Source organism: Dermacentor variabilis, chromosome 8 (assembly GCF_050947875.1).
Source record: "Dermacentor variabilis isolate Ectoservices chromosome 8, ASM5094787v1, whole genome shotgun sequence".
In the NCBI taxonomy this organism is placed as follows: Eukaryota; Metazoa; Arthropoda; class Arachnida; order Ixodida; family Ixodidae; genus Dermacentor; species Dermacentor variabilis.
Genome location: NC_134575.1, coordinates 8,578,745 through 8,588,760, shown reverse-complemented (window position 1 = coordinate 8,588,760; position 10,016 = coordinate 8,578,745). Strand labels below are relative to the sequence as shown.

The window sequence follows — 10,016 nt, the reverse complement described above, 5'->3', positions numbered from 1 at the left end:
TACAACAAATTGTTTTCTGCTATGCAAGTATGCTTCAACCCATTTCACTTAGTAGATGGGAAGGCCGGTTAATCTCAACTTATGTATTAGTTTCGTGTATGACACCTTGTCAAACGCTTTGCTAAAGTCTATAAAGAATGCACCTATTTGCCCCAAGTGGTCCAATGCCATTATAAAATCATGTACAGTGGTGAATAACTGAGTCGTAGTAGATCTTCCCTTGGTAAATCCGTGTTGATAAGGAGACAAAACTTTATTATTAGACAAGAAAGACCTTATGTATCCAGCTGTGACGTGTTCCATAAGTTTAGAACAAGTAGATATAATTGACACGAGCCCATTATTTGTTATGTTAAGCTTGTCGCCCTTCTTAAAAATTGGCACGACGCGTGCTATCTTCCAGTCATCAGGAAGCTCACTAGTGGTTAAAGAAAGCTGAAAAAGATTTGCCAAGTAGTCTGTAGGCACCGTAGGCACAGAAACTCATGACGGACGCTATTGTCACAATATAAACCACATAATACAAACACTGTGGCGTATACTCATTCATTTGCAATGAAAATGGCGTCGGAGAGACTTTTGAAAGTGCCCGCTTTGGTCCGATGAAAAAAAACAAAACAAAATGTAAAAGCGCGTATTGTCCCATGACGATGGTAACCTAATCACATCCTAATTGGAAAGGAGAGAGCCCGCACAGCAGAGTAAATGTTCAAATGATGACGATACTTTTAAGCATTGAAGTGTTGCAGCCGCGCACCCTTTCCTCCTCGCCCAATGAGACGGTCTGTATAATGTCTAGAGTGTTGTGTTGTTACAGAAGCCCAAAGGACCGCAGCCTGTTGAGCCTGGTCGAAACCTATTTGAAGAATGCAAAGAAAGAAAGAAAGATAAACTGTCTAGAACGGTTGTCTCTAAAATCGAGTGCCACATCCGCACGTGTTAACATGGGCCACCATATGTGCACCCTTATCCTCATTTATTTTCTGCGCATGTTCCCTTAAGCAGTTGTTCACACAATATTCAGTCTGGCCGACATACATCTGCCCACAAGACTAGATTACGGCATAGATAAACCCTCTAGAGCACTTAACTAAGGGCTTCTCATGCTTAATGTAGCAGCCCCGTCTGCTTTCACAAAAAAACTCGAGGGCACAGGTTGGAAAGCTTGTTGCGCGCAGAAAAAAACGAGGTATACCATGATGATTTGCAGCTGTTTTAAGGTTGTGTGACACCTTGTGCACATATGGTATAACCTCCAGTACCAACTTTAGTTGTTGGAGCTCTGTTCATACTCTTCGTGCTCTAAGCTTCACCTTTTGCAGCAGAGATTGAGCAACAGCATTGACGAGCGTCAAAAGAGAAACCAGCTCCTAAAAGGCAGTCTATTTGGTTTGACAAACTAGACTGAACTTTGTGCGTGCACAATTCGCATAGAGCAGATTCCATGCAAAGCAAACCTACTGCTTGCTTCACCATCTTAGAATGTGGATCATAAGGCAGTACTTGCTTCAAGGCACGCAGCTGATAAACCCAGCAGATGTAACCAACACCAAAAGACAGCTTTAAATCTAGAACTGCTGGCCTGTGGCGCCGGGGAGTTCATGCATAAAGCAAGGCCTTGGCGAGGGCCACCCTACCTTGGCCTTCATTGTTAAAAGCTTCTAAAATGATAGCAGGGAATGTATGGTCACCATGTTTGTTTAAAAGCACTAAAAAACTATCAACCATACCTAAAAACCTTTAAAACTCCCCCCTCCCCCCATAAAATGTCACATAAACAAGGATGAAATAATAAATGACAGTAGGATACATATGTAGAATCTTTTCCTGCCGTTAAACAGTTGTGGGTAGCACTTGCCTTTGTCTCCCTGTTTTGTGTCTGTATTTTGTTTGCTAATTTACTTGTTCAGCTATGCAAAAATAATTAGCCCAACAATTGATTCTTCCAGAATGGCTTTTGTGTTGTTTATTAAACACAAGTTAACAAAGACAAAGCTCCTGAGCTCTAGCAAAAAAATATACAACACAGCAAATGAAGTGACAATTTTTCTGGCCGACTGGAACAAGCAGAGATGATGCTTCCAAGCACATAGCCGAGAGTCATGCCAGTGCACCTGCGCAAATACAAAGCAAGGTCATCCTATTTATGCTTTGCCAGCATCGAAGTACAAAACACAGGCAACCACAGAGATGTTATGAACAGCAGCCATTCATAACTTCAATGGATTGTGCTCTTTGTACCAAAATTAACTAGTATAATTCTTCTGCTGTGGTCTTGTCCTGGTGTCACACATTCATTTTGAAGTTTGAAGGCCTTCGAACAGATAGTCTATCATTTCATTGATCAACTAGGCACTGCTACACAGGAAGCTTTGACAGCAGTCAAGTCCATATTCAAACAAGTTGGTGGAATTGCGCAAAACTGTACTAAAATTTCTAAAGCCCTCAAGCAGCGAGCCTGCGTTACCGCTTGCTGGCAGATTGTAAACAATGCGTTAAAAGCAAAAAAACAACAGCATGCAATTATTCACCTTGTAAAAATAATATTCTTGCATCAACAGCAAGCGTTGGTCCCGTGCCACATTGCATACGCTGCAGCCAGCAGCGTAAATGCTGCCAGAGCATGTACTCTTGCAAAACCAACACTGGTCTATGAAAAATGATCATCTGTGACAATAATGAAACTAAAAATGTTACATTATGTTACAAATGTTACAGTATACTTATAAACTGTACACCAGTAAAAGGCTGGGCACTTTCAGGGATGCAGAATTGTTGCAACAGCACTGCCAAATGCACTTGGTGTTGAGATTATCGAAACCTTCTGGCGATCGAGTTTGCTGTGTAGCAACAACACAACTGTTAGTTTGATGGAATTGCCATTGTGGTTACTAATAGCCATTGGAAAGTGCCTGTGTGCGCCATGGGTATATATCAAATCTTCTCTATAATGCTATCATGAATGTATGAGCCAAATAGTATTTCTGTGCACACAGCACAGATCCTACACTTTTAACACTTTCACTGTCAGGTTTCTTTCTTTTTCGGAAATGACGCACCCCCAGCATCGTGTTTTTTTCTCGTATGCTATAAAACGAACAAAATGCTTTATTTTTGGTTGTGCAGAAATGAAAACATTACATAGTATATAACAGCAAATGCACTCTCTTTGTGTGGTCCTCAAATTCCTATCTTACAAAAGAGATGTCAAAAGGAACACGGCAGTACAGAAACACAGAAACTTATTGGCATGTCAGCAATGCTGAACGGTTTAATATACTGTCTGCTCTTTCCTCTAATGCAGAATTACTGTGATTAAATCTAACAGTGAAGCACTGTTTTTATTTAACATCTGTCGCCATAGCAAAATGCCCTCAAACCAAAAGTGCTGACCACCCCTCATAAAGGCTGTACAATGCACAAGGACGGGAAAGGTGCTTGCTGCCAACTGGCAAATAAGTTCATCAATGTTGGCTACTAGGACTCGGGGGCACTGACCACAACTTTTACTGTAATGAGAGATGTGGTCAGTCATGAAACACAATGTGGTATTCAAGCGTGGGTTCCACCTCTACAGCTGCCTTGAGGCAGTGTGCAGCTGTGGACAGTGCGAAGCAGAGACTACGGCATAGGCTAAACTGTATCCACACATACAACCACAATGCAAGAATGCTCTGCCCTTTAAAGCGACCTTGAAACACCTTTTATCAAAGTCAAGAAATGCATTTGAAGTTAAATTAGATTAATCATTTCAGAAATATGTTGCACAAAAGACTACTTTGATGCGTTCAGCATAAGCAGAGTTATGGGCAATCAAAGATCAATTTTGATTCCCTTCACGATACTCCTGCTCCTTCTTCAATGTCATGCACTGCAAAGGCCACTGCAGAGCAGGGTGTGCCCACAGCGCTGTGCTCGCTGAATGTCACCATAGCATGCAGTTCAAATTTGATTTTGAATGTTCACGTAGAAGCCACTATTTTTTTATTTTTGGTGCCTATGGCGCATCGCATTGTCCTCCGCGAGCCACAGTGCATTCAGTGAGTGGGCTCGTAGCGGCAATTCATGGTGGCCGCGGTATCTATGCTACATAGCAGACTGCAGCTACATGCAACTGTTGTGCGTATGTGAAGCATTTGCTTTGTGCATGACGAGGCAGGAATGCACGCTTGCGTTCATGTGCTCCAGTTTTCCCGTGCTACATGGTGCGGACCACAGCTTTGTCCTGCACCAGCTTAACCGACTCCAACCGGCTCCAATGAGCAGGGTGGCCAAAGTTTAATTCCTACGTGGGCGGCCGCAGCCGAGTGTGAGTGGACAATAGTCAGCTTCTTCAGGAAGTATGTCACTCTTATTGAAATTCGAAAGAAGATTTTCACTTGCTTAACTGCATCAATAAATACACAGAGTAAGAGTAGGAAGAAGCTGACTCATCCAAACACCTTTCTTGATCTATTTATGTCAGCTGTTAGCCAATAGCAGCCATCTATGAGAATCTTGCATGTGACAACATATACAAGCCTTTGGCAGCTTTGAAGCAGGTGAGGAAAAGGCCTTGCTTGAAAAGAGTGTGTTAGAGAAATATGTGACTTCGCACTCTGCTTGTGAGCTCCATGTATGACTGCAAAATTTGGCTGAGAGGTTCACAGCAGCGCAAGCTATCCACAGACTGCATTTTTTTCACCAAACCTGAGGAGTAATTCAGGACCACTTTAGTTACTACGTATTGGCCGATTTTACATAGCAATCCACAACGACTAAAGTAGGCAGTGATCCATAATGACCAAATCATTTGGGAAGAAGCAAGCACAGTTAAACTGTAGGCCTGCTGCTCTACAAGCATTATTACAATGCACACTTTTGGAACATGTCTTGGTTTGGCTTTGATGCGCGATAGTTCTGAATGGCTGTGCAGCAGATGAATACTAAACGTATAAGGCTCAGTCAATGCCCAAGTAAATGCAGATTATGGATCAACCAGCCAAGGCTGCACCACAAACGCTTTCAAAGGTTGGAGCAATAGCACAAACTTGAGACAAGGACAGAAGAGGCAAGACAACACAATCGCTAACTTTCAACAAATGTTTATTTAAAGCAGTACACACCTATATACATGCGTGAATGACATGAATGACTATTTAAAGTAGGTGTGAAATGCAAGTGCTTCTATAGATGATCCAACAGATGGTATGCTGACACATCGTGTGCCCAGTCTGTCTATCATCTCGGCCTCAAGTATTTCTCTTACTAGCTTTTCTTTATTCTCGACTATCACATAAGCTCCATGAAGATCTAGCTTACAACCACATGTGCCGACGTGTGGGGCAAGAGTACTGTCCTTTGACTTGTGCACATTACCATTGTGTTCTTCAAGACGTCATTTAGGCATCTAGTGGACTGCCTGATGCGGTATTTGCTGCAGCTTAATGGGATTTGGTATAGGGCATAATCAACACAATTAAACTTAGATTTATGCTTCTTTTGCAGAGGCTGAAAAGCTTGTTAAAAGGTTGAAAAGCTTGTTAGGAATACTGAACACCATAATTACCTCTGCGTGACCCACTATCTTTTTTAGATTGTGCGATGTGAATGTAAGGCACTACAGCAACCTTACATGTTCTATCAGTGCACTCGATGGTGTAAACTTTCCACCACGATGACCTGTAGACTTATTGAACAACCAGCTTTCAACAAGCAAGCTGCCTGGTTCCGGAGCGCCTGAGCAATCAAATGTGGGCAAGTTTTATTATTTTGTAACGTCATGTTGATAATGCTCCTTTTATGTCTTGCCTCCTCTGTCCCTCTCTCAAGTTTGTGCTATTGCTCAGACGTTATGTACCAACAAGCCTAAGCTTCTCTTGCAAGTTTTCAAAGGCTTTCGCTGCAACATTGCTCATGCAATGGTGAGAAGTAAAATTAAATAAAGGCGTGCCGCATAAGATAATGATGCGAGAAACATAACACTGCGACTTACCCCGGCTGGGCGCTTGCTAGTCCAGGTCGTAGAATGGCAAGTCCTCGTCAGACTGGAAGAAGCAAAATGCACCTTACGTTTGCTTTTGCATATTTGTGTAAAATTTTTTAGCATCAGCCTACCTTCGCAAGAAATAATGTGATGTTTTCTAGGCATTGCTTCTAAATTTGCTTCACAAGCATGTAATTAAGGTTAGCACATTTAAAAGGGTATTTAAACTTTTTCTTTTTGAACTCTCATGCTGATCGTGCAGACTGTTGCTGCCATACCTACCTGCTGATCACCGCTTGTGCCACTCCTGCCACAATGGCTTACAGTTTTGAAAAAGTAAGGCACATGCCTATTAACTGCAATATGCCAAATGTACAAGGCTTTGACTTTGCTAACAATAAATACTAGTTTTGTGAAATACTATTACGTAAAGGCATGCACTCAAGAGAGGAAGCAATGCACATTCAAAATTAAGAAGGCTTTCAGTGCAGAGCATCATGCCAAGGATATCTGTGAAGCTAGCGTCCACTTGAATTTCCAGCACACTGGTTCAACTGTCAAAGCCACATGGCTTATTCATGGGAAACAAGCTTGTTTCTTGGGTCAATCTCTTAAAGCAGCAGTGACAATTTTAACATATGTGTGAAACCACTCTTTTCAAACCTATGAAAAGAGTATGTTTCAAAAACAATTTCACCAAGACAAGCTGAGCCATTAAAGATGTTACCTGTGTTTCTCGACATGCACACTAAACACTTGAAACTTGTGTGTCAAATTGGTGATCAGTATTTTGTTACAGCAAAGATGCCATGAGGCAGAAAACAGAAGTAGACGTGAAATCTCAGTGATTCATTACATGTCGACTTCCAAAGCACGTGAAGGTTGAACATGAGAGGCATGCAGTAGGCTCTCATGTCTCCAACTTTCATGAACATAACTGTGCTCCAAGATGTGAAGAGTGTTCCACCAACTTGAAGCAACCTTGCCCCATTATCCAAAAGCCAATAAAGAAAGAAATGATTCAGGGCCACTCCAGTGCTTGGATAGAAGCTGCAATGACTTTCCACTGCTGTAGACACCAATCACAACACAGTTGCTTATGACACTGCAAAGTAACTAGTGATGCGTCAGCGATTGCAAATGGGGCTTCTCCACTGCGACACATAATTTGCCAGCAGTGATTCAGTTAACATTTGACCTTTATCAGCCCTGCAACTTATACTATGTTCCTACATCAGTACCCTACACAAGAAAAGGTGTGAAGAACAACAAAGAAATAGGCAACATCGGGGTATTTGCCGGTGCCATCTCTCAAGACTGCCATGCAGACAGCAACCATTCATTTCTGGAACCATTCGTTTTTTCTGTAGAGCTTGAATTTTCTGCATTTTCTGCACAAGCACCGGAGTGAAAAGCCCTTGGTTCCTACCTGTTACAACTAAACAACTTGTCAATTTTCCAGGATATTTCTTTGAGTCAGCAGCCTCGGCAAACATGTTTTACAGTGGCAGTGAGAGTTACTGGGAACCTTCTTTTGTAATATGGGACAAATTGTGACTCAGGGTAAATAAGTTGGCAAGTGCTTGACATTTTGGCTACGACGTGGGAGTAATGATTGTAGTAAAGGGCAAACATGACAAGCACTGGTTTATATTTCACTGAGCACATGTTGCAGTGTATGAGAACAGATGGGAATAAAATTTTCATCATTCCTGTTCAAAGTATATGAAGTTGTCTGGATATGCCACAACTCAAGATAAAGACGTCAATTTAAATTTGTTTTCCTTACGAGGACATGTGCATTGCCCCGGCTTATCTGGTGACCCACGATGTTGGCACATTCTGCAAGGGCACTGGTACATTATTTCGGTGCTCTAGAGTGTTTTTCCATATTTTCCGCATTCTCAGACGTAGTCACACTATGCACAAAGGATAGTGTGCCTAACAACAGGGAACTTTTCTTGTGGCAAACAGTCCTTGACATTCAGGAAGGCATCATAGAGTGTTTCATGAGGGCATGCAAGTCCTCACAAAAGTGCATCCTATATCCTGAATCATCATCCTTGTACTATTAAAGCTCAGAGTCCAGTGATTATAATATCCCAGGCTCCTTGCCTAGGAGGAGAAACTCGTGTGCAATGACAGCAGCACACATCTCTTCCCCTGTTTAACTTGAGCGTTAAGGAGAATCTTGACAACATGGAGTTTTCCTGATATGGCAAGGCAGAAATGTTTGAAGACATCTGCATGCATGTGACGTCTCCAAGGGAGAAATACAGGAACATTTGCTGGAAAGAAGCCATTCCATTCCATTTTAAATAACTGAAATTCTATTCTCTTTCCATTATAATTTGAACCTTAGGACATTAATTCATTTTAATTCCAGGATAACAATGCCACAACCCTCGTCTTGAAGCTGCAGGCGCGCTTCATGTTCCCCCAAGGCAGAGTGCAACATGTGTGGTGTGTCATCACCAAGTGCAATTATCGTGCATGCGACTGCGACACTGTCACTTTAGGCTGTGTTGCACAAATTCAATTTGGAGGCTTATGCCCACACACGAGCTTATGCGATTCCCTCAGACACACCAACTTGTTAGGTGTTGGCAATAGCAGCCATCTGTTAGTCTGCTGATCCAAACTCTGCTTCAAGTGGGCAACTGTTCAGTCCAGCCCATGCACGTCATCTTGTGCCTAATCTCAGATGTAATCTGTGGGTATAAACACTAAGGGCGAGCTTCTTTCAACAACTTGCTGCCTGCCACCCTTACCTGCTGAGCATAACTAGCGCTACTTCATTATGTAATAAACGAGAAGAAAGGGGGTTAAACGAGGTGCCCGATTTTTATTAGTCATATCATAAGAAGCCAACAAACACTGACACCAAGGACCACATAGGGGAAATTACTTGTGATTATTAGATGAAATAAAGTAACGATAAATTAATGGAAATTAAAGTGGATGAAAAAACAACTTGCCGCAGGTGGGAACCGAACCCACAACCTTCGCATTTCACGAAGGTTGTGGTAGACGGTTGGTATGGTATGGTATGAAGAACTTTATTTAGGTCCGGAGGGATCAGTCTGGGACTGATGCGGGCCGCTCCCACGTCGGTACAGAGAGGCCGAGCCCCTCTGCTATCACACGGGCCCTCTGGACAGCCCTGAGTTGGTCCGCCAGCACTTCACTGTGCAGCATTCGCTGCCACCACTGTTGGTCAATTGTCAACTGTTGGTCAATTGTAAACTGTTGGTCAATTGTCAACTGTTGGTCAATTGGTAGAGCATCGCACGCGAAATGCGAAGGTTGTGGGTTCGGTAACCACAATTTATCATTTCTTTATTTCATCTAATAATCACAAGTAATTTTCCCTATGTTGTCCTTGGTGTCAGTGTTTGTTGGCTTCTTATGATATGACTAATAAAAATCGGGCCCCTCGGTTAACCCCCTTTCTTCTCGTTTATTACATGACGAGGGTCTCGAATCCGGCTACATTGATGCCTTCAGGTAGCATATGTGGGTTTATTGACCAGCTGCCTTCACCCAAAAAGATCACGTTCTCATGACACCTGTGGCAAAAAGGGCATTCCACGTCCGCCGCCAAGGTCTAAGTGGTGGCGCTGGCTAACAATCCCAGGGTTCTACTAGGACACATAAATACCCAAGAAAGTGGATGAGGAAACAGCGCCGCGGTTGCTAAATTGGTAGAGCATCGCACGCGAAATGCAAAGGTTGTGGGTTCGGTTCCCACCTGCGGTAAGTTGTTTTTTCATCCACTTTAATTTCCGTTAATTTATTGTTTCTTCATTTCATCTAATAATCACAAGTAATTTCCCCTATGTTGTCCTTGGTGTCAGTGTTTGTTGGCTTCTTATGATAGCGCTACTTCGTCTGATCAATTAGGCCGTCGACTGAAGTTGCGACTCGGTGCCAAGTCCAGCTTTTTTTGGAGTGACCATGTAGCAGTTATGAAACCGAGGAATCGCCTCAACAATAATGAGGAGGGCATGCAGCTGGGCAACCTGATGGGCAGCAACTTTGCTGGTGCCAT

General features: G+C 42.7%; 1 protein-coding gene across 1 annotated transcript in view; it reads right to left on the bottom strand.

Moving 5' to 3' along the window:
- Positions 1-1,940: 1,940 nt before the first annotated feature.
- The window catches only part of LOC142589582 (uncharacterized), a 57,914-nt gene continuing 49,838 nt past the window's right edge, over positions 1,941-10,016 (bottom strand). Inside the window, exons 7-8 of the mRNA XM_075701059.1 lie at positions 5,975-6,026; positions 1,941-2,114 (exon numbers count right to left, since the gene is read on the bottom strand). Coding sequence (XP_075557174.1) covers positions 5,991-6,026 — 36 coding nt within the window. The 3' untranslated portion in view covers positions 1,941-2,114; positions 5,975-5,990. The remainder of the gene's footprint in view (positions 2,115-5,974; positions 6,027-10,016) is intronic.